Raw genomic sequence first — 25,190 nt, forward strand, 5'->3', positions numbered from 1 at the left:
AACATTAAATCTGCTGCCATTTACCACTAAACAAGTTTTCCTTGCTATCGTTTTACTTCCGCATCCCAAACCCGGATTTGCAAAAAGGGTCAATATGGGCTTTTTGTGATGCTTACAACCCTAAGAGTGGATACAAGTTAGAAATGTTTGCATTGCAATTTTGGCCTTCCACAGATTTCTGATTAGCAATGATAATTCATTTTCATGCACATATTAAACTATAGCTTGTAAGATGAAATATTTGGCATTGTTGAGCACAATCATGATTTTCGTGCTTACATGGTCTCAGAAGATATTAGTACTGTATGAAAACTGTGTGGAACAGCAAATTGTCCTTGAACACAATTCCCTGACCAGTTCCACAAAGATGAGTTCATGTTTTCGTAAATTGCCTTTTCTGGCCAATCTTACTGACACATGAGGAAAAAAATCAAACTAACTCAACGCTATTGAAATCCATCAGTCATCACAAATCAATAAATGACAAGTCTGATCTAACAATCTGTCACGGTCCTGTCACTCTGTCAGTTTGGGTTTTGGTCTGACAGGACCGTGGCATTATCCGCCCGTGTCTTTCTTTGTGTGAGCGCATGGTCTCTGTTTTATTCCCTGCCGCTCGCTCTTCAGTCTGTTGTGTTTCATGTCTGGAGTGTGGTGTCTGGGTCATGACTTCCTGTCTAATTTGGTTTCGGTCTGTGTCAGGACCCAGACATTCATACTCCTTGTATGTCTGTTATTGACATGGGTGCATCGCGCTTGTGTCAACTTGGCTGCGTGCACTTGCATCAGTAATCTACGTCGGTCTTTGTGTCTGTCTCTCACGACCAAGGACGCATGTTGCGCTCACTTTGTGCCACATGCCCGGGCGCAAAGTTGTCTTTATGTTGTGCTGAGGTTCGGTGACTTCAGATGTGTGTGGCCGAACTCTAACACAAGTGTCCTGTCTCGTCTTGTTTGTCGATTGGCATGAGTGTATATCACCTTGTTGTCTTGGCGATGTGCACTCATGCCATTCGGGTGGCCTTCTTGTAAGAACAGGCGGCTTTATTGTTTCCATATTGCCGCATGCTTCTCTGTCTTACGTCACACCCCGCCTCCTTGTTTGCTCATTATTGTTTCATTAGTAACACCTGCCCTATTTAACCCAGTTGATTTATCTCCCTATTTTGGTCTCCTCGTGTGTGATGTCCAATGTCCAGTTCGTCTTGTTTTCCAGTCAGTCCTGTATGTTTTTCCTAGTGCTCCTGTCGTTCCTGATCCCTGTTTCTGGTCTCGGTCTGGTCGGTCCCTTCTGCCCCAGCCTGAATTACTCTTTTGTCCGCGGGGTTGTTTATGTTTTCCCCCTCGTGGGACTTTGTTTGGGTAATAAAGTATTTCGTTTTTTTTATCTCTGCGTTTGGGTCCTCATCTCTGCAACACACGTGACAGCAGTCCTTCATTCATGTGTCTTTCCGTAGCCTCATGATCTCCACAGAATCTGACCTCCAACTGAATGATTGACACACATCTCTTAGATACAGGCAACATGCACCGTGTGTTTTTGTATTTGACCATTTGCTTTGTATCAACACATCATGTGTTTTAGCTGATAATTGAAGTTTATCTTGTAGCCACTGTGGAATAGCTAGTAGCATGTTATTCCAGTCAGCAGTGGTGTTTCAAATCAAAATACCTGTCTGTCTTTGTTAACTTGATTGACAGTTCAGAGAGACCCTAGCCACATGGGGGCGGGGGCCGGGGGGGTGGGGGTTGCCTGTCTGGCACCAACAATCATCCATGCGATTATCTAATCAGCCAGTCATGTGGCAACAGTGCAGTGCATAAAATCATGCAGATACGGGTCAGGAGCTTCAGTTAATGTTCACATCAACCATCAGAATGGGGGAAAAAATTTGATCTCCGTGATTTGGACCGTGGCATGATTGTTGGTGGCAGACGGGCTGGTTTGAGTATTTCTGGGATTTTCACACACAACAGTCTCTAGAATTTACTCCAAATGGTGCCAAAAACAAAAAAACATCCAGTGAGCGGCAGTTCTGTGGACGGAAACGGCTTGTTGATGAGAGAGGTCAACAGAAAATGACCAGACTGGTTTGAACTGACAAAGTCTACGGTAACTCAGATAAAAAAAAAAAAAGTTGTATTTGTCAACATTAGTTAAGGCACTATGAACTGGCATGAACTAACAATGAACAATTTTTTTTTATTTTTTTTTATTTTATTTTTTTTAGTATCTAACAGTAACAAAGATTATTTATTGCTGTAAAAAAAAACATATTATTATTTTTTTTATTTTTTATTTTTTTTGTTCATGATACCTAATGCATTAACTAATGTTAACGAATGAAACATTATTGTAAAGTGTTTCCGATTTATATTTTTATTTATCTGTTTTTTTAGTATTTTTATTATTGTGTTTGTCAGTGAGATTCATACTATTACTGTTGGTACATATGTTTCTAATACCAAAAGAAGCAGGTACATAGGTAAATATTTGTGAGTTATGAAGAAAAATGCAAAAATAAATAAATAAATAAATAAATAAAATCAGAAAGAATAAATAAACACACAGTGAATCAATGAGCCCGTCCGTGACATCACACTCCATAACAATGTTCCTAAAATGTTTTTTGTCAGATTACCCAGTCAATGAAAGTTTCCACACAAGGGTACATCATTCAACAAGCCCTCATTTCAGCTACTCATTCGTGTTTCACCCAAGCATCGCTGAGACTGTTTATGGAAAAATTCTCTAAACTCACGTAATCTACGTTCCCTCTCTTCATACCTTACCACTCTCATCTCGTATCTTCACCCTTAACTGAGTGTTGCATCTAAGTGTGGAGTCTCTCTCATCTCAATGTGCCACTGTTGCCTTTAAACGCTTTGTTGAATGCTTTAATCTCACTCTCTCCACATGCATGCTTTAAAGAACAGACAAAACACCTCTTTGCAACATGCCATATCTGTAACGTCCCATTGTTGCGTCACAGAGGTGAAATGAGACAATGGAATAATCTGGGATATTGCCCTTGATACATTTAGATCATGACATTTTTTAAAATTTAAAACTTTTTTTCATCAGATTCAGGCAATTTCAACCCCTGAAACATGATTATGCCCGAAGCTGAAGAAACCCAAAATGTATTAACTTGCATAAACGTACATAATTACTTTCCATCGACAAACACAAACTTATGTCATGTGTTTTAAACCACTTTTATTTATTTCCTCATATTTGATTTCTCCTGTAGTGTTTATAGAAGAGACGGCATGTTGACGTTAACCAGTTACACGTCTGTGCTGGGCCAGTTTAGTATGACAGCTGTAATTTGGCAAAGGTTGAAAGTACAAATAACAGCAGTCAAAGCAAATCAAACATATGCAGTTAGAGTCGTGGTAGTGTTATTGGAGGCCCCAGACAGCATCTATACAAGGCCACAGCGACATGTGGGCCCCAGATCAGGGACATCTCTTTTTCAGCTCACCCACTAGAGTAAAACCCCTCTGGGCTTCACATCTAAAACAAAAACCTTCACCATTCCAGATCAGCAGGGACAAGCTCTTGAGTTTGATCAGGGCCAAATAAATGAATGGGGGTGGACTGTGCTCAAGCTACACCTTTTTGAAAATGTATGCACCAACGTGTCTCCCCAATGTGATATAATTCATACCTTTATACTGTAGAAATGCATATTTACATATGAGAACTGTATGGGTGAATGTCATGAAATCTGTCAAGAACATGTCCAGGTCATAGATTACCTCAAAATCAAAAGAAAAGCTGACACGTAATATATTAGGTATTACGAAATAACAATAAACAATGATTTTTCACAGCATTTATTACTCTTGGTTCATGTTAATTGATCAAAATACTATGATTAAAGGAATATTCAGGGTTCAGTACAAGTTAAGCTCAATCGGCAGCATTTGTGGCTTAACGTTGATTACCACAAAAATGTATTTCGACTTTAAAAAAAGCAAAAATGTATGTTACAGTGAGGCACTTACAATGGAAGTCAATGGAGGCCAATTTTTTTAACGTTAAAATACTCACTGTTTCAAACGTATAGACACAAGTCATAAACAATATGCGTGTAAACATGATTTTACTGCGATAAAATCACTTACTAACCGCATCTGTGTAAAGTTATAATACATTTTACTACTTCGTTGCCAGGACGTATTGTCAACAAACCCTAAAACCCTAAAATGACTGTCAAAATTACGATTTTAACAACTTTACAGCTCAAATAATACACGAGTTTAACAGAAGAATTAATGTGAGTGCTTTTATAAAATTATAAGCTTCACATTTCTGTCTTTAAACACTCAAAAAATGGACCCCATTGACTTCCATTGTAAGTGTCTCACTGGAACACAGATATCTGCTTTTTTTTTTTTTTTTTTTTTTATTTTTTTTAAGAAAAGGAGTGACGAGTCGAAATTATTTTTGTGGTAATTAGGATTATGCCACAAATGCTACGATTGAGTTTAACTTGTATTAAACCCTGAATATTCCTTTAATTGTTTATGTTAGTCCATATTGTATTAACTAATGATAACGTATACAACTTTTAATATAACAAATGTATTGGTATATTCTGAAAGTAACCTGGTTAATTAATGAATGTTTTAAAAGCATTGTTCACTGTTTACTAATGTAGTTAACTAATTTAAATGAATACAACCTTCCTGTAAAATGTTACCAAAGAAAGACATAAGAAATCATATCTTGCTTAAAGAAAATGAGGCATATTTTAAAGGAGCATTTTTTAGTTTTATTTTATTTTTTGCATTAAGCTCATTTTCTTCCCAAAAATGAATTACTGTAAAGGTAGAAAATCTTACTGTCATTATTATAAGGTAAAAAAAAAAAGTTAAACTGCCAGCTATTTATACAATACGGCTTTGCCTTCTATTTTTCCTAATTAAAAAAATAAATAAAATAAAATAAAATAAAAATATATACAAATAAAAAACAGTTTAATTGCCAGGTATTTATACAATATCAGAATCAGAATGTTTTTTTTTTTTTTTTTTTTTCTCAGAGGAATGAAATGGCAGAAGAGGTTGGGTGTGTTGGATAAATATAAGAAAGACTAATCTGTGTATTGCACATTAATTATTGCTCAATGGGGCAATTTAACTGTTCATGGGATGGATAGCCTGAGGGAAAAAACTGTTCCTGTTCCTGACGGTTCTGGTGCTCAGAGCTCTGAAGCGTCGGCCAGAAGGCAACAGTTCAAAAAGGTAGTGGGCAGGGTGAGTGGGGTCCAGAGTGATTTTTCCAGCCTTTTTCCTCACTCTGGAAGTGTATAGTTCTTGAAGGGAGGGCAAGGGGCAACCAATAATCCTCTCAGCAGTCCGAACTGTCCTTTGAAGTCTTCTGATGTCTGATTTCATAGCTGAACCAAACCAGACAGTTATTGAAGTGCAGAGGACAGACTCAATGACTGCTGAGTAGAACTGTATCAGCAGCGCCTGTGGCAGGTTGAACTTCCTCAACTGGCGAAGGAAGTACAACCTCTGCTGGGCCTTTTTCACAGTGGAGTCAATGTGGGTCTCCCACTTCAGGTCCTGTGAATTGGTAGTGCCCAGGAACCTGAATGACTCCACTGCTGCCACAGTGCTGTTTAGAATGGTGAGGGGGGTCAGTGTTGGGGTGTTCCTCCTAAAGTCTACAATCATCTCCACCGTTTTGAGCTTGTTCAGCTCAAGGTTGTTTTGACTGCACCAGACAGCCAGCTGTTCAACCTCCCTTCTGTATGCAGACTCATCGTCATCTCGGATGAGGCCGATGACAGTGGTGTCATCTGCAAACTTCAGGAGCTTGACAGAGGGGTCCTTGGCGATGCAGTCATTGGTGTAGAGGGAGAAGAGTAGTGGGGAGAGCACACATCCCTGGGGGGCACCAGTGCTGATTGTGCATGTGCTGGAGGTGAATTTCCCCTGTCTCACTAGCTGCTGCCTGTCCGTCAGAAAGCTGGTGTTCCACTGACAGATGGACGTGGGAACAGAGAGTTTGTGTAATTTATTCTGGAGTATAGCTGGGATGATGGTGTTGAAAGCCAAACTGAAGTCCACAAAAAGGATCCTTGCATATGTCCCTGGTCTGTCCAGATGTTGCAGGATATGATGCAATCCCATGTTGACTGCATCATCCACAGACCTGTTTGCTCGATAAGCAAATTGAAGGGGATCTATAAAGGGTCCAGTGATGTTCTTCAGGTGGGCCAACACCAGTCTCTCAAATGATTTCATGACCACAGTTGTCAGGGCGACAGGTCTGTAGTCATTAAGTCCTGTGATTTTTGGTTTCTTTGGGACAGGAATAATGATTGAGCGTTTGAAGCAGCATGGGATTTCACACTGCTCCAGTGATCTATTGAAGACCTGTGTGAAGATGGGGGCCAGCTGATTAGCACAGGATCGAAGAAACGCTGGTGAGACGCCATCTGGGCCTGAAGCTTTCCTCGTCTTTTGTTTCCGAAAGACGCGGCTCACATCATCTTCACAGATCTCAAGTGCAGGTTGAGTAGCAGGAGGGGGGAGGAGGGGGGTTGCAGGAGGTGTTGGTGTTTGTGTGAAGTGATGGTCAGAGTGGGTGTGGGGTGTGAGATTGGGCCTTTCAAATCTGCAGCAGAACACATTCAGGTCATCAGACAGTTGTTGGTCCACCACAGGGTTGGGGGTAGGAGTCCCTACTGGCATTGCTTTCTATTGTTCTTAATTTAAAAAAATAAATAAATAAAAATAAAAAACTGTTAAATTGCCAGGTATTTATACAATATGGCATTGGCTTCTATTTTTCCTAATTTAAAAAAAAATAAAAATAAATAAAACTGTTAAATTGCCAGGTATTTATACAATACAGCATTGCTTTCTATTTTTCCTAATTTAAATAAAAAATAATAATAATAATAATAAAAAATAAAAAACAGTTAAATTTCCAGATATTTATACAATACTGCATTGCCTTCATGCAATGAGAACATTGCATGTCCAGTTCCACAATCAGATCAGAAATTAAATCGGGAATATTCCAACCTCCCAAGCCCTCTTTAGGGAGACCAGCTACATCCTTAGACCTGCTCACCTTGTCTGAGTTTCAGAGGACTTTGGCAGAGGAAACAGTTCTTTAGTTTGGCTTACAGGGAAATACAGCTATTTGGATTAGAGAGTGTTTCGGGTCATTTCCCTTTCAATAACAAGTTTTCACTCTTATTGGTGGAAAGCTCTGAGAAAGGGACAGACAATGCTTCCTGTGAATAACTGAAATCAACTCCTGCCCAACAAGCATAAGTGCACCACTAGAGCGCAACAGTGCCCGACCTTTCCACCTTGGTTCCGAAAATATTTTTCCCATTCATTTTTTTATATTGAGATTTCATAAAAGTCTTCATAAAAGAGCCCTGAACCAAACCAACCAGCTCCAAGGTGAATCACAACAATACAAACTTTGATTTGAAGCAAAAACGTATTTGAAAATCGCACAAAAAGATGTAGGTACATGACTGTATACATCTTAATGTCTTTGATGAGGGAATGAACTACAATCCCATGAAGCATTGCAAATGACGTTATTGAATTAAAAACGGTGGGAAAATATAAAACTATTGATTCAGAGTTGTTGATTTTAAGTACAGAAACAATATATTTAACTTTTATTGCAAAATATTCCCATATTTTCCTATATTCAAGTTGTTTGAGACTGTAAGGAGAGCGATTTGATCGTGTGCATCACAGGAGTGGGCGGTCGCTGCAGAGCTCTTTTGGCGCACTTTGTTTGCTGCGGTTCTCTGATTGGTGGGTCTTTTCTCTTCAGGATTATGGGTAGTGAAGTACTTCACTATGAATTCTGCTATTAAACATGGGTGGCGGAGGACGAATCTCAGTTGCCTCCGCGTCTGAGACCGCCAGTCCTCGCATTTTATCACATGGCTTGTTGAGAGCGTTACCGCGGAGACCTAGTGCTTGTGGAGGCTTCACACTATTCTCTGCGGCATCCACGCACAACTCAAAGATGCTGACTACCACCCCTGGAGTCGTGAGTTTGAATCCAGGGAATGCTGAGTGGCTCCAGCCAGGTCTCCTAAGCAACCAAATTGGCCCGGTTGCTGGGGAGGTTAGAGTCACATGGGGTAACCTCCTTGTGGTCGCTATAATGTGGTTCTCACTCTCGGTGGGGCGTGTGTTGAGTTGCGCATGGATGCCACGGAGAATAGCGTGAAGCCTCCACACGCGCTATGTCTCTGCGGTAATGCGTTCAACAAGCCACGTGATAAGATGTGTGGATTGACAGTCTCAGACGCGGATGCAACTGAGATTCGTCCTCCGCCACCCGGATTGAGGTGAGTCACTACACCACCACGAGGACTTAGAGCACATTGGGAATTGGGCATTCCAAATTTGTGAGCAAAGGAGAGGAAAAAATTGGGCTTGGAAGTTTATTCAAATTCCTAACTAGTTGTCAGCCGATATGTGGTATTTTGAAATCAGTGGCATCTGCTGATAAATTTTCCCGTTCGACCGATTAGTCGCACAAGCTGCGGCAATGCTGAGAACCATCTGTGTTTGCCGGACTACTGTTATTTTCTTCTTCCAGTGTGAACACATTAGTAAGATAGGATGACTAAACAAACCAGGAGATGCAGCTAAAGTACCATCTACAATGCAAACATTTTAAGATTTATTTTCTATTTTTAATAAAGTTAAACATTGGTGTGTAAAACTAAGTAAATATAATGTTACATAAAATGTAATTTTTTTAACAACTGCATGTATATCATTGACAATTTTTGGCATCAACATTTTAAATAGTTTGATATACTGTAATATGTATCAGCATTATATCGGCCACTCAGCTCTCTAGATATTGGTATTGGCCATTAAAAAGCCAATATCGGTCAATCACTATTTCTAAGTATAAGCATTGGTAAAAGTGACTCTTGCATTAAAAGTGATCCTAGTGGACAATGTTAATTAAAGTGCACTGATTAATTTCCCATTGAATTAGCCTCAAATTTGATTTGCTAAACAAACCAAAAAAAGAAAGAGTTTGCCTTGCAACATCAGAACCATTCCACTAATCTCCTTTTAGGATACAGTACTCATGTTTTCAATGAAATCTGTTGGTTGGATGTTCACTCCAATTTCCTCCCCCGGAAAGCCTAATGGTACGACCCTTGACAGGCCAGGGTCACAGAGCAAGTAATGTTGAAGGGTTAAAATGCTTATTGCTTGAGGGGGGAGTTTAGAATTATTTCTTGGCTTGTTCTGGGACTTTTGCAATTTTCTATTTGTTCAAGACACTAGGTCTCTTCATAAGCATTTTGCCTTTTCATTGCGGTCTCTGCTGTTTAATCCAGTGCATTAAATAAATCATTTAAAAAGACTGGATGAACCCTGTGAAACATCAAATCCAGAGGCCTGTGCCATCATGAGTCAAGCCTCTTTAATTTATCTGTCTTAAATTACTGTAGTTTCACTTTTTTTGAAACCACAAGCGAGGGGCCAAATGAACAGATTTAAGATGAGAAGGACGAAAGTTCGTTACAAAAGTAAAGGGAGGAGAGGCCCAGGGGAATTTATGCATATTCCATGTATTGGACATAAATAAAACATGTCAAAGCAAATTACATGTCAAATAAACATCAATAGGGCAGAGAGTCACAGACCCAGGATTAATTAGAGTGAATGGATATGAAAACTTCAATGCATCTGTTTGCTATTTTCCTGTACAGTGTATTGACAGGGTGTGGGAGATTGTACCTAAAGGCATGTAAAGCTGTCATCCAGATTCTTTCATTATTCTTCAGTATTCTGGTTCTTCTATTTCACCACATGGGAACCAGACGTTGTTGAAGGTGGTTAGATTGACACGTTAAAAAGTGAATTATAATTTGTAACATCTTGCAAAAATTGTTTTACGAGCTTACAACATTTGCTAAGTTCAGAATATCATACTAACATACAACTCTTAATATTTCTGCAGTATACTGTATAGGATGTGTAGTGTGCACAGTGTACATTCAGTATGCACAGAATACCCAGATAAATTTTTACATGTGTGGTACGCAAATAAATAGCCTGATCTAATTGTTTGGGTATTAGTTTGTATGCATTATCTATATGTGATTTTTGTGATAAGTTATTTTATTTTAATTTTAGGTTGCCTTTTTAAGAACTGGCTAAGGACAACAGATGACAATTAGCCCATAAGGCTAACTCTGGCTCATTTACAGTCATTTTTCTGTTTATTAATGAGCACTGTCCTTGTTAAATAAAAAAAAAAAAAATTGGATTGACGCTCAAACATACAATATGGACGTATTGCAAAATTAATGTGATTAATTGCATCTCGCAATCGGGCACACGCAAGAGCCAATGTGCATTTGACATCACTGACATAAAACATGTCGTAACGCTTCTTGAGACGCCAATTTCTGAACTTTTAAATTAGCCTGTGATTTGACTGGAGATGAAGATCACTGAATAATGGCCTCAATTTGGGTCTGTTCCTCAGAGAGCTATCTGAAGCCTTGTATTATAGCGCACAAATCAGATAAAACTTTTATTAAAGCACGATTGCTTTATTTTATTTATTTTTTTATTATTATGGTGCTTTTATGGTGTATTTTAGCATATTGTAGCAAATTCAGAAAACTTCTTTTGTGTCCAACTGCAAAGAGCACGCAGTATACAGTCTATGCTGAGCAGTAATTAGTACGTAGTAAGCTACTTTTTCATTCAGAAAATTCAGCCATTGTGGCACCCTGTGGATATCTCAACATAAGGTTTTATATCCCAGAGTTATGACACAAGAAAAATATGTAATGTTACGTTGTGTTGCATTGATACAGATGAAAAAGCAGGGTGAGATATTCTGACTTCCAAATGAACCTGAAGTGTGTATGCGCGTGTTTGCTTGTTTGCATGTTACTTGAGTGTCCTAAGGCGCTTTTATTAACCGCAAGGCTCATAAACGTAATCAAAAACACATTGCGTATCTTTCAGAGGAAATGCTTATACAGACTTCTTGAAAGTGATCAAAGGCTGTCTCTTTAAAAGTCTGTCTCTCTATGACCTGTTTAAATATCTCTCTCCATGTTCTTTATGTCCGTCGACTCCTCATGCTATCATTTTTTGGTAATCCAGTTTCATCCCTTATCTGTCTGTCTGCTTCCCTTATCTCCTTTCCATACATGCTTTTGCTCTTCTGCTCTCTAAGTGCCTCTTTTAATATTCCTCTCTCTGTCTTTCTTTCCATGTCTCATTGGACAGAATGTTTCCAATTTAATGCAACTATATGTCCAGTGATCCTGAGAAATCTCCAGCTCAGCAGGGATCAACCTCCAGTAGTATATGTGTTTGTGTGCATCCATTTATCGATGGATCTGCATCTGTGTGTGCTGGGCAGCTGCTATTTCTCTAAAGCAACCAGAGAGGATCGCAAAATCGAAAACACATTTTGTCATTGGGTGTGTATGACTGGAGGGCTCATACACTCTCACACGCTGAATAAATCGCAAGGTCAAGACCATCATGAGGGCAACTCCCCTCGGAGCGACCCAACGCACACAAACACACTGAGGAAATCGGCCATAAGTCACTGATAGAACGTACTTTGATTAATCGTATAATCCAGTTTCTCACACCGCGATTCCCTGCTGCAGCATAACGTGTCTAATTTTGGGCGTAGGTCTGGTCTGTCTAATCCTATTCCAGTTCCCTGACTGCACTGTGTGGTGGAAAGAAATGCAAGAGATCAAATAATTGTGCTGTGAACTTTATAATGGTTCCAAAAACACAGCCTCTCTGCTTTACTGAAAAGGTCAGCATGGCTAACCAATATGCAGTATGTTTTCTTCTGGATAATGGTGTGCTGGTGTCCCCACCAGGATGCTTCACTAGCTTAACAAGCAAGTTTCGACCAATTTCACCAGCTTTGAACCACAAAAAACAATTTGGCATGAAAGTCATCCTACACTATTTGTGCTATGGACATGAATGAAACCTCAAATCATACAACTTGCAAATGACCTGGCAACCATTCACAACATCCTAGCAATCTCATATCAACATGCTCAAAAACACTTAGAACCCTCGCTTTCCACCGGCCTGTGAGATGCTGATTTGCTGGAAAAAGCTGCCAACCACGAGTTCCAGACTGGGAAAGGCGTGCATGCGCCCATCCACCCTTTTCTCTGCACTGCCCAATGTTTAGTGAGCCCCTCGATCACGACGAGAACACCTCGTTTACTTACAGTGATATCACACTCCCCTTAGATGCTTTATTTACACCTTTTGTGTTGTTTAAAGTAAATGACTTTTCGGTGGCATGCACAGCCACAGTCTGTCTTTGCTTATATGGACTGATAAGTGAAGAATAGTGAAAATGGCAAAAGGTAGACTTGAATCCATATCGCCCGTGCAACTAATCAACTGTCTAACTAATGTCACTACATGAGATCTTATGCTGAGTAAGTCAAATTCACATACTTATCTCTCCATGTGTTTTCTTCAAAGCGAATGCAGTATAATATACAGGTTCCATCGGACTACTGGCATGCATATAGCCGGGCTGTGTGCCCAGTGCTATTTGCACTTATTGCAAATAATTATTTGGCTTTACTGAACCTGTGGTAGGGGACCTCTGGTGGCCGCGGGGGCCCTGTGCAGCTGCATATGTTGCTTAATAGACAGGGCCAGCACTGCCACTCAGAACCCCTTGGCAACTGACTATCAACCTCCTTGCAACCACCCACCACACTCTATCAACCTCATAGCAGCATGCCTAAAACCACTCAGAAAACTCTAGCAATCGACTATCAGCATCCTGGAAAACACCCACAACACCCTGGCAACCTCATAACAATATGTCAAAACCTCTCAGAACACCTTAGCAACCACATAGCAATGATCTAATGACCATTCACAACTCCCTAGCAAACTCATATAATGTGCTAAAAACCACTCTGAACAGAATATCAATATCCTGACAATCACCTACTAGACCCTAACAACCTCATATGTGCCAAAACCTCACAGAACACCTTAGCAACCACATAGCAATGTGCCAAAACCACCCACAACATGTTAGCATTGTGGCAGCGAGTTTTGCATGGGCAAGCCCTACTCACATATTCTTCAGAAAATATAATGTAATTTCTGTTTATCATTCGCAGAGTTATGGGAGCTGAACAGGATGTGGGTATTCCAGGGCGGATTGGGGCGACTACAGCACTACAGCATGTTACTAGATGAGACTCGGGAAAGACTGGTCATCGGAGGAAAAGACATACTGTACTCCCTCAACCTGGAGCGCATCTCTGCCCCTCACAAAGAGGTAAATGTGTTCACATGTTCATGTGTGTCCAACAGGTCCAGATTTGTGTGTGTGCAACTTGATTGTCAAACATCAAGTCAGCGGGTGTTTTTATGTTTCGCTCATGACAGTATGTTGCACAAGGAAATTATGCTTGTTGCTAAATAAACCTCAGAAAAACACCACACACACATTATTAATATTTAACAGCAGGCATTCAAATACAGCCCAGAAATGGATGCAACCATCTGTTCCCCTGAAATTCATGAACGTTCACAAACACATTCTCCAATGTTGTCTCACTGAAACAATTAAGGTGCATGAATTACAAACATCAGAAGAAGTTCATGGCTTTTCCTGCAGGACAATGACCCTAACTAAACCGTATTGTGGCAGTTCAGAGGTGAAATGTCCACTGTGTGGCACTAAAAGAGAGTTAAATATTCTCTCAAACAGATGAGGTTTTTAAGGTTAATGCTCTATCAAGTTTTAAACCAACAAAACCAGCCTCCCTACCCTAAACCTAAACCTAACCGATAGTGTCAGAAAAAGCAAATGTGAGATGAAAAACACAACCATGTCATTTTGTGCTGCTCTGATGACACTTTGGGTTCACGTGTGGACTTGTGTGCTCTTCAGGACTCGTATCCCGCTCCTTTACATCACAAGTGTTATGCTCTATCAGTCGATCACACAATCTGATCACACCCGAACAAGCTTGTAAATGTAGTTGATTATATAATGCAAACATTAAAGTGAGTCATGCACTATAGTGAAAGTGTTTAGATGTCATAAGATATCAATGTGTCAGGAGCAAGGTGAAAAGTAAGTGTTTATGAACTGATAATCTGCCGTTTTACTCGTGATTTGTTTGAAAGTGAATAAAAATCATTGTTGTTGTGGCGCCTCTAGTGTTCATCACACCAGGAAACTGCTACAACATGTTCAACGAGCCTCATAAAATCATTCTGTAAAAATGTAGGTATAGTAACATGATTCTATGAGACCAGGTTGAGTTTTTTTTGTTTTTTATTTTTGGAAAAAAGCTACGATTTATATATTTTCTTTTTCAGCTTTTTGTTTTGGTCCACTCCAAACTAAATAACTGCATGTGGATACCAAGCTATGTTTAATTTCAAAAATGTTCTTGGAAAAGAGCAAAGATGCCAAAATTTATGCCTGCCTTTGGGGGGGGGGGGTAGAATTATATATATATATATGCCAGGAGTGGCATAAAGTCACCCAACAGCAATGTGAAGACTGGTAGAGAGCATGCCAAGACGCATGAAAGCTGTGATTGAAAATCAGGATTATTCCACCAAATATTGATTTCTGAACTCTTCCTCAGTTAAAACATTAGTATTGTGTTGATTAATAAATGAATATGAACTTGTTTTCTTTGCATTATTCGAGGTCTGAAAACACGGCATCTTTTTTGTTATTTTGACCAGTTGTCATTTTCTGCAAATAAATGCTCTAAATGACAATATTTTAATTTGGAATTTGGGAGAAATGTTGTCAGTAGTTTATAGTATAAAACAAACATGTTCATTTTACTCAAACACATACCTATAAATAGTAAATGCAGAGAAACTGAACATTTGCAGTGGTCTCTTAATTTTTTCCAGAGCTGTAGTGCACCTTTAAAGGAACAGCCTATTATAAAAATCCACAAAATCTCTTGTGGACATGCAATAAAGAATGAATTACTTTAACATGTGCTTTGTTCATGCACCCACAGATCAAAAATGAAAACAATGACGGAATTCAGCCAAGCACGGAGAGCATATATTTATTCCAGAATGACATTAGCAGAACTCTCTCTGTTTTAGATTCACTGGGCCAGTTCTGAGGAGCAGGTGGGGGACTGTTTAATGCAAGGCAGAGAGAAGGTAAATCTGTTATACATACTGAAAATATGATGCAGTGATATCCTGTTACATATCTGCTGTATATACGTTAAATTGCATGCACTAAAGATTTTGATCTTCCTTTCTTTCTTTCTTTTTTCTTTCTCTCTCAGCCGGAGTGTGCTAACTACATTAAGTTGGTGCAGCAGTATAACATCACACACCTGTTAGCATGTGGGACTGGAGCCTTTCACCCTGTGTGTGCCTTTATCCAAGTTGGACATGGAACAGAGGTAAATCTGGTCAACACAAAGCAATTACCAGTTACTTCTGTAAAATTGTAATCAGATTACTTCACCGAAAAAGTAATTATTTCCGTTACATACGGTAAGCCGCGAGCACTGAGTGCAAGAAGTGTCCAATATTCCACACTCCGTTTTGATGGTTGAAAAAGTGCATCATCCGGGCACATGTAGTACACTTCTTTTTGTTGCATGTTTATTGTTAACTCGCACTACTTACACTATGAAATGGCAGAATAGTGCAGAAGTGCATGGTTTGGGATGCACCTTAGTCCTTTCTCCCTGACAAATGACTTGCTGGGGGCTTGTTATATTTCTCACAATATCCTTGTTATATTTCCTTTTTGTTTATTGTACTTTTAACATATTACAAGGTATTACAACTCATGACATATGACAATATGACAAGTACATACAAATACACATGCACACACAATGAAATAATATACAAATGCATGCATGAGAAAATATCAAAATAAGAACAGGAGGTTGATCCTTGTTATTTTTCTAATATTTTAGAAACATGTGTAATCCAAGTACTTAAAGTAATGTACTTAAGTAATTAACTTAACTGAAGGTCAGTAAATCTGATTACAAGAATTTATAATGTAATGTGTCAGAAATTTTTGATTGAAAGTAATTAGATAACTGTAAATAATTACTTTGTAATCAGATTACACCCAACACCGGTCATGATAATAGCACACGAGATGTCGAAATCGTAAGAAGAGTTGGCTTGTACAAAAACGTATGACTCCTATAGAAAAAAATCAATGTTATTTTAGATTTCTCTTATGTGTAACCCCTAACCCAAACCTAAGCTTAACCATGAGTTAATAGGAAAATAAGTTTGTGTACCATGGAAGAAAGAGAAACATCATGGTTTGGATCGAGACGAGGGAAGCGTATTGCAGGTTATGGTATCGTGTGATTTCGCCATCTTGTTGTCATAGTTGTCATGATACTATGTTGTCTCCTATAGCAGGCATAAAGTGAACTAACATGATGGCTTTGGTATGTTTTAAACCAGAGTTTGAGTCACAGTTGTTGACACCAGAGTTTTAGAAATGCCTCAGTGACCACAGCAATTCCAAAGGGTTTCACTGTATCGGAAGCAGACTGGGATCGTACGGAGAGAGAAGGTGAAAATGTTACAGTGTCCTGCTGTCCTCTCTCTGTGCCTCATTCCAGAAAACAAATCATGAAGGGCTCTTGTTTGTGTCGTAGTGAGTCACAGATGAACCACATCCAGTAATCGGTTACCATTTGTCTTCAGAGTGACCGTGTCACTCGCTGCTCAACACAAGTGGTGAAGTTGTTCGGATGCAAGATATTTGCAGTAACTAAAACCATTCAAAGTGGTGACAGGTTAAAGCGTTTAAACATCTCAGGACAATAAAACATTAGCTATGCTTTGAGTTCTGGAATCTTTAATGGTAAAAAGGTCCAGATGCTTTGCGTCACCGTGCGGTTTCAATGTGGAAGACTGTTTGCTAGCAGCAGATGACTCCAAAGTACCTCTGTGGAGGTTTCTTGTTGGTAAAAGGAAAATGAATACTTTGGAACTGCATTGTCGTTTGAAGAATGTTAAATATGTAGGTCTAGGGCTAGACAGACGGAGAATGAAGTATGTGACCTGTATTAGCTTCAGTGCTGTCTGGAAAAGTTGAACGTTTTGCATGCTTTGCATGAAGCTACCTGCTAAGATCAGTAGGTAATATTTATGTGCTTAAAAGATGAAGATGATAGGTGTTATAACATCTCCAGATCACATTCAGGTGTTTCTTCAGCTTCGGGCATGTGACAAGGATGAGGGCTGGGCCGGGCCTGGCCGGGCCGTGACTACACACACCCGGCCCCCAATCAGGCTAATCAGCCGAGGAGAGGGATAAATGCAGCTGGATGCAGTAGTTCATGAGAGAGAGAGCCACACGCAGCTACCGTGTGTGTATTTGTGTCTTTTTGTGTAAACTGAATATCGCTTTGATGCTTCGTCCAGTTCCTGCCTCCTCCTTGCCCATCCTTTATACTGTTACATTGGTCCCGAAACCCGCGAAGGAGGAGGGATGCACTGTCATGGAGTTCTCGCCACTGCCGTCCGCCCAAAGGAGCAGCTGCAGCCGTCCGCCTGGACGCGGAGGAATGGCCGCCATCTGCGAGGGGCGGAGGGGCTCACTGCTGACCGCCAGAAAGCGGAGGGGCATTCCATGCACCAGGTTTTGGAGGACTCGCTCCTGTCCACCCGGGGAGTAGCGGGGGTGGAGGAGTGGTCGAGGACCAGGCGACGGCGTGTCTGGGAACTGGCGAGCTATTTTTTTTCTCTCTCTCCTCTCTCTCTCTCAGTGTCGCTCAGCCCTTTCCCTCTCCTCTTTTTTTTCCCTCCCCTTGTCCCCCTCCCCAGCTCTAGAGAGGCGGGGAAAAGCCTGCCGGCAGGCGCAGCCAAAAGGGCAACGCCCCTGCCCCCCAACCCCCACCCCCGGAAAGGGGGGGGTACGTCATGCCGGGGGTTCCCCGGCCTGAGGCAAAAGAGGGAGGTGTGTGACGAGGAGGAGGGCGGGGTGGGGCCCCATGACTACGCACACCTGGCCCCCAATCGAGCTAATCAGCTGAGGAGGGATAAATGCAGCCAGATGTGGCAGTTTGGGAGAGAGAGAGCTACACGCAGCTGCCATGTGTGTATTTGTGTTTGTGTCTTTTTGTGTAAATTAAATATTACTTTGACTGTTCAGCCGGTTCCCGCCTCCTCCTTGCCCATTTTAAACCCTTTTACAGGGCACTTTTAGCTCTGTGAATTTCTAGAAAGTAAAGTCGTGTTAAAACATTTGTTCACACTCTCACTAGTTGATTTAATTTGTCAACTAACAATGTCCAGCAGTGTGTGTTCAAGCATCACAGGAGATTTATGTACTCAAATTCTGTATTGTGTTTAGTAGAATTCTGTGCTGGAAATGATGCTGATGGAAATTACATTTGTAACGGTTTTCAAATAAAATTGCAGACTCTTTTGCATTTCTAAGGCTTATTTCATATCTTACATTTTATGCATCCTAAATACACACAATGAAATAATATTTCCACACTTTTTGCATAATTTGGCAAAATTATAGATTGAATGCAAATAATGACCGATAAAAATATTCAGCTCACAAGTGATGTTTCCCTTGATTTTCCTTCAAACATCACTTGTCTCATATTTCATCTCAAGCATGCTCTTCACTGACTTTTGTCCAATTTTTATTGTACTTTTAAAAAACTTTATTAGGGCCAAAATTGATAGGTGAGGTGGAAATGATGTCGACATTTTTGAAAAACTGATTGAAATAATTTTCACACTGTCTGTTTTAAAATGGATTACGTTTATTGAACTCTTTGTTTAGAGGATCATAGTTTCAAACATGTGATCATTTGCATTTTTATAATGGATTTTCATAGTTTAATACTGAAAGTTTGGGTGTGAAGTCTAAAACAGTCAAATCTATACATGAAAGGCATTTAATAAAATAAAATAAAATAAAATAAAATAAATGAAGAAGGCCTGGTTAAAAGTGTGCATTTTAATGTGACCTTCATATAACCAAACTAATATATATATATATATATATATACAAATCAACCCCTGGGACATGAAATTGCCCGAAGTTGAAGAAACACCCATTCCCCTGCACTCTCTCCCCAATACTTTCCTGATATTCTCCACTATCTCTGTCTTTAAAAGCAAAACCTCAACCATAAAAAATGTGTTCACTTTAAATTTAAATTTAGGGGACACAATGATCCCAAAGCATTTACACTCCAAGTCATAATGTAAAACTGACAGCAATGGCTTCCTGAGGCGATTCGTGCTGAAAGCCTGATCTCCAGAGATACACAGAGAGTTTGTTTTAGTGTGTGTGACAGGAAGTTTTATCATTCTCACTCTGTTAAAATCTCCAAGCAAACATCCAGACAACCTAAAACAAACATCTCCATCTTCCCAAGAGAGTCCAAGTCAAGTTACAGAGTAGCTGGTCACTGTGAAGAACGCTTTATTTGATAGAACATGCAAGAAGAAAAGAGCAAAGACGAGAAGTTTATTTGAGGGCGACGAAGGATCTGGATTATTTCCCGCCGTGCATCGTGGCAGGCGGCCTAAAGACTTTCTTTCACACAGCTTTCTCCAAACTCTGATCCAGGTAGTGTTATTATCGAAATGGCATTATCTAAAAGGGCAATAATGTGAAAACATTTTTGTTAGCTAAAATTACAAAAAAAAAAAAAAAAAAAAAAAAAAACATTATTGGAAAAACTGAAACTAAAATAAAACTTTAATGACTCCAAAACCTCAAAAAACATCTGAAATGTCCACGGCAAACACTGAAAACTATACCCCCATTTAAAATTAATTTAAACATCATTGTGCTAATTCTTTTAAAATTAGTATGCAACCTGCAGATTTTATGACTACATATTAAGGAAGATACTTGTACTTTTAAAAAGTCATCTGTCACACAGAAGGGTAGTTTAAAATGAACTAGTGAAAGCACAAATGTGATTAAAAATGGTGAAAAACATATAAGAAATAGTGACCAGTTGCATGACCTAAGAATTTCCTCTATACATTGATATGAATTTGAATCTAAAATGTTAATGTTGACACACACACACACACACACACACACACACACACACACACACACACACACACACACACATATACTATATATATATACTTTAACCCTGATGTGAGAACAGAGAATTCTATTCACCCCCTTATTTAGTCTAAACTTAAATAAAATACATTTTCATGATTTTCCAAATAAGATACAAATAATATATATATATATATATTAGTTTTAGGTACAGTATATTTTAAAATTGTAAACCTTTATGACCTGATAATAATAATAATAATAATAATAATAATAAATAAGATTTTAAACAATTCCACTAGACAGCACTAACACTAGACGGTCCTTTAATCATTTAACAACATTAAACATATTTACATTTTTAAAGCTGAAATATAAACTAAACATACTGGAAAAACTAAAGTGAAACCAATCACAGATTGAATAAATATAAAGTAAAAAATAAAAAGCTAGTTGACACGGAATACTTTTGGGAAGTTGACATATCCTGCAGTGTGACATATTACACTGTAAAAAATGTCTGTAATTTTAACGGTAAAAAACTGTAAAACTGCTACAGAAAAGACATGTTAATTGATTAACGAGTAAAATATACAGTATTGTTTTTAAAATATATTTTAAAAGACAATACAGTAGTGTTTACAATAAAATGTTGTAAAAATTAATTTTTTTAGATGTAAAAAAATAGGATTTTCCTGTATAATTAATGGTAAAAAATGTACATTGTTTAACAGGAGAGTACATGTACTTTTTACAGTAAATTATTGTTAAAATGACAGTAAAAAACAATAATCAGGCATTCCCACAATTCCCTGCATGACCCATCATATTTCATCATATTTTATGTGAACAGTTGTTTTTAATGATTTTTAATATCAGTTATGTACTTTGAGTGGTTCTGTGTTATATTTGATGTAGTTTAGTTCAGGTTTACTGCATTATTTTAATTTCACATGTGTTACCCTGATGGTGTTTAGTGTTTGAGTGACACTAAGCACTGTCTCTCCATGTTTATTGATCATTGCTCCTGGAAGAGCCACTATAGATGAACATCATGTCATCATGTGCTCTTCTGTACTTACTACGGTACATTATAAAGTAAAAAGCATATTTTTACAGTTTCATATTTTACAGGATAATATCAAGTTTATGATGTGTTTTTACTGTAATTTTGTATTTATTTATTTTTTTACAGTGCCAGTGTGGTCATGTAAATTACAACAGTTTTAAACTGTAAAATGTACAGGTTGTTCTGTAAAGTTGTTTACATTTTTACTGTATTTTATACATAATTATCTTGGCAACCACAGCTGCCATTTTTTTTTTTTTTTTTTTTTTTTGTAAAAACAGGATTTGTTTTACAGTGAAAACTATTTAAAAAAGCATTTAGCTAATTCTTTAAAAATCATTATGCAACGTGCAGATTTTAATGACCTTATATTAAAAAGAAAATATTTGTGTTGGAATATTTGTACGTAAAGAAATGAATTGGCCGCAGGACCATTTAAAATGAACTATTGGAAGCAAAAGGTGATTTTTTTTTGGGGGGGTGGGGGATTTTTTCCCCTTTTTCTCCCAATTTGGAATGCCCAATTCCCAATGCGCTCTAAGTCCTTGTCTGCCTCAGTCCGGGTGGTGGAGGACGAATCCCAGTTGCCTCCGCGTCTGAGACAGTCAACCCGCGCATCTTATCACGTGGCTTGCTGAGCGCGTTGCCACGGAGACATAGCGCGCGTGGAGGCTTCACGTCATCCACTGTGGCAACCACGCTCAACTCACCACGCGCCCCACCGAGAACGAACCACATTATAGCGACCACAAGGAGGTTACCCCATGTGACTCTACCCTCCCTAGCAACCGGGCCAATTTGGTTGCTTAAGAGACCTGGCTGGAGTCACTCAGTACGCCCTGGGATTCAAACTAGCGAACTAGCGAACTCCAGGGGTGGTAGCCAGCGTATTTTACCACTGAGCTACCCAGGCCCCCCCCACAAAAGGTGATTAAGACCACATCCACACTAATCACTTTTTGTTTGAAAATGTTTTCAGTTTCCTAACGTTATCGTTTTCCAAAGTATGTAGTAATGGAGTCGAATGTTTTCGAAATGATCTGTTTCCAGTGGAGGAAAACGCCATTCTCGTTTGGATTAGAGGCATAAACGAAGCGAAATCAATGCGTTTTCAAACAAAAACGTATTAGTGTGGACATAACCTATAAGTGATTAAAAAGAAATGCCGACCATAGGAGCTACAATATACATTTCCCCCTTTACATTTATACAAATTAAAAAAAAGTCCATGGACGTGTTGTGTGTGTGAACTACCCTAAAAATAAATGACAAATTCAGAACTATCCTAATCCTGGTTTGAGGGTTCAGAGCAGAGAATTCCATTCACATCTCATTCAATGTTTTTATCCTATCCTAAGGCTCGTAACTCAGCGTTGGGTATAGGAAGCACTTCTCGGGCTCCCTGACCCTCATGCAGAGGTGAAGGGTTGAGCCACAGGCGCTGTGGGAGCCCGAGGCAGGAGATCAGAGAGGGCGTAATTACAGGAGACAGGCTTCAGCGGGGTGCTTGATAACTCCAGCACACGCCTCAGTCTGGAACACAACAGCTACACCCTAAACTAACTCTGAGACGTTAATGAGACTCATATGAGACACATATGTGTGCGTGTACATAAGAAATGGGCTCCGTATTCAAATATACACACAAAGACGGAGATGGATACACATACCTGCACATGTCTATCCACATTTGACCCTGGAGTGCTGGGATGACATGCTGCAGATGTAGCGATGATGACAGGAAAGACTGATAAAGCTACAGAGAGACAAACCAGAACCAGAGAGAGAAAGAGTGAGAGACTCGTACACGTACACACACGAACGCCCCCAGCACACATTCTTCCCTTAGCATCAAAAATCCGAGCACTTTTGCATCTATACACACATGTCTTGACACATCACAGCACACATCTCTCCTTCACGGTTTTACACATACTTGCACACTAATACACTCACTGTATCTCCTTACACTCGAAAGCAGCGGCTCTCAACTGGCGGGTCACGACCCAAAAAAAGGTCACAGGTCTGTACTGATAAATACAATGATAAATGGGCTATTACATGTCAAATCAAAGTTTTGATTATGTTAATACTTTTTTTCTGAAGAAAGAATGTGGCTCCAGGCATAAATTATAAAATTTAACACATTAAAGTGCACACACACAACCATCTGGCACTAAGTGGTGCTATAATTAGCACATTGACATTTTCACTAATAACACTGTAACCGAGATATTGACATTATTGTTTTATGTGAATAAATAAAGGCACATTTCTTGTTTCAACATTATTTATAGTTCAGACCTTTGGACAAGAAAAGCTAGCTTCATATCATGTGACCCACATTTGGTTTTCGACCATTGAAAATGAGTAAAATTAAACGATTTACCCTTGGAGCCACATTGAGAGCCCCATATCTCTGGGATTTAACCATATAGGGCCTTAAAAATTAAGATGTAAAAAGGGAAGTTTGTTCTGAACCAGAATCTAAAAGGATATTAAGATATCTTTCATACTTCTGGAGTTATAGGCACTCCAACTTTGGAAAAACAGCACAAAAAAAGTGCTTTTTCCCATTTTTGGTCTCACACCATTGGCATGTAATGCAGCTAGGGGTGCAGCAGTCAACTGACTTCAGTAATAGACATACCTATCTCTGTGTATAAATGAAATGATGATGCTATCACCTTTCTAAAGTTATTTTTTTGACTTGCAGTTTTGCACCAAAAACATAGGCGAAAATGGTCATTTTGATGCTATCTATAAAATAATGGATTACTCTGTAAATATTGATCCATGGCATTAAATATTTTCGCTTTCAACATTATTTATATATTTTTATCACCGGTAAAAAAACAAACAAACAAAAACTACATTTTGAATCAGTGACCTCTGGTTGAGTTGACATGGAATGATCCAAATGCAACTAACCATATACTGTGTAAAGTTCGGATAGAAAAAGAAATAGGCTCATCAGTTTTAAAATGGGAGTTGAAAATGATTCCCATATATTTTGTTGCTGATGACAAGGGCAGTGTTTCCAATCAAACACTATGGTATTATGATGCAAGATCTGTTACTTGGTAGAATCTAGCCAACTTGGAAAGCTGCAACACAGACAGGTTATGTGACATGCCCACATCTAAGAAAACCAAAAACCAAATTAGACAATAAATAAATAAGTTGAGCTTCCTGTGCACTTCACATTGTGCATCTACAGTAGTTCATTCCAATGCAGAGAATCGTTTCAAATCACTTATGAGGATCCATTTGAGACATTCACACAGGACGCATTCTTGCTTTACATATTCACTCAGACGAACATCTTTGACAATTGGCCATGTTTTTGGTTTTGGTTTTTTTGCACCATGAGCACCACGTTTTTAAGATGTTTTAGTCCATGCCACTGCACTGAAAGAACGCATCCTGTGTGAATGGCCCCTCATCTGGGAGCTCACACGGTTTTGTAACAGAGCCACACACACACACACAAGTTTTACAAAACCTCAGCCTGATAATTTTGCGGCTGTCAGTTTAAGGTGCTTTCTCACCTAACATTTCATCCTTCTCGACTGTACGCAATCTGATCACGCAATGTCTCAAACCTCATGCAGATGTGAACCATGTGTCTACCCGAAGGTGTGCATGTGATTTTGTGTGTGTGCATGTGAGAAGTACGGCTTAATTCATCGCCCTCAAGCGATCACTGCACTTGATTTTGCTGATTATCATGTGAATCCCATGCAGTTTCATCCTGTCTACAACATGGGCATTACTTCAGGCATATCATCCGTTTAAACAAGCACACGCACAACTGTGTGTTGCCACGAGGGCTGATGCTTTTGACGTTACTGAGATTCCCAGTTTAGCAATCACAAGACTAAAGAAATCTGACGGTATGTACTTGTGAGTTAGCATGGCAATGTCACAAATCTGCTTACGGCCAAAGTATACTTCGGTTTTCTGCATGAGGCAAATTTTGTTTTTATTTGTTGATTTCAGTGATAT

The 25,190-nt window shown here is 39.1% G+C and overlaps 1 protein-coding gene across 2 annotated transcripts in view; it reads left to right on the plus strand.

The window, feature by feature from the left end:
• Nucleotides 1–25,190, plus strand: part of LOC127417067 (semaphorin-3E-like) — a 70,275-nt gene that overhangs the window by 11,397 nt on the left and 33,688 nt on the right. For both annotated transcript variants that reach the window (XM_051656784.1, XM_051656783.1), the window contains exons 3-5: nucleotides 13,194–13,354; nucleotides 15,166–15,225; nucleotides 15,357–15,476. In XM_051656784.1, the coding sequence (XP_051512744.1) occupies nucleotides 13,194–13,354; nucleotides 15,166–15,225; nucleotides 15,357–15,476 (341 nt within the window). The remainder of the gene's footprint in view (nucleotides 1–13,193; nucleotides 13,355–15,165; nucleotides 15,226–15,356; nucleotides 15,477–25,190) is intronic.

The sequence above is a fragment of the Myxocyprinus asiaticus genome, chromosome 26 (assembly GCF_019703515.2).
Source record: "Myxocyprinus asiaticus isolate MX2 ecotype Aquarium Trade chromosome 26, UBuf_Myxa_2, whole genome shotgun sequence".
NCBI lineage: Eukaryota > Metazoa > Chordata > Actinopteri > Cypriniformes > Catostomidae > Myxocyprinus > Myxocyprinus asiaticus.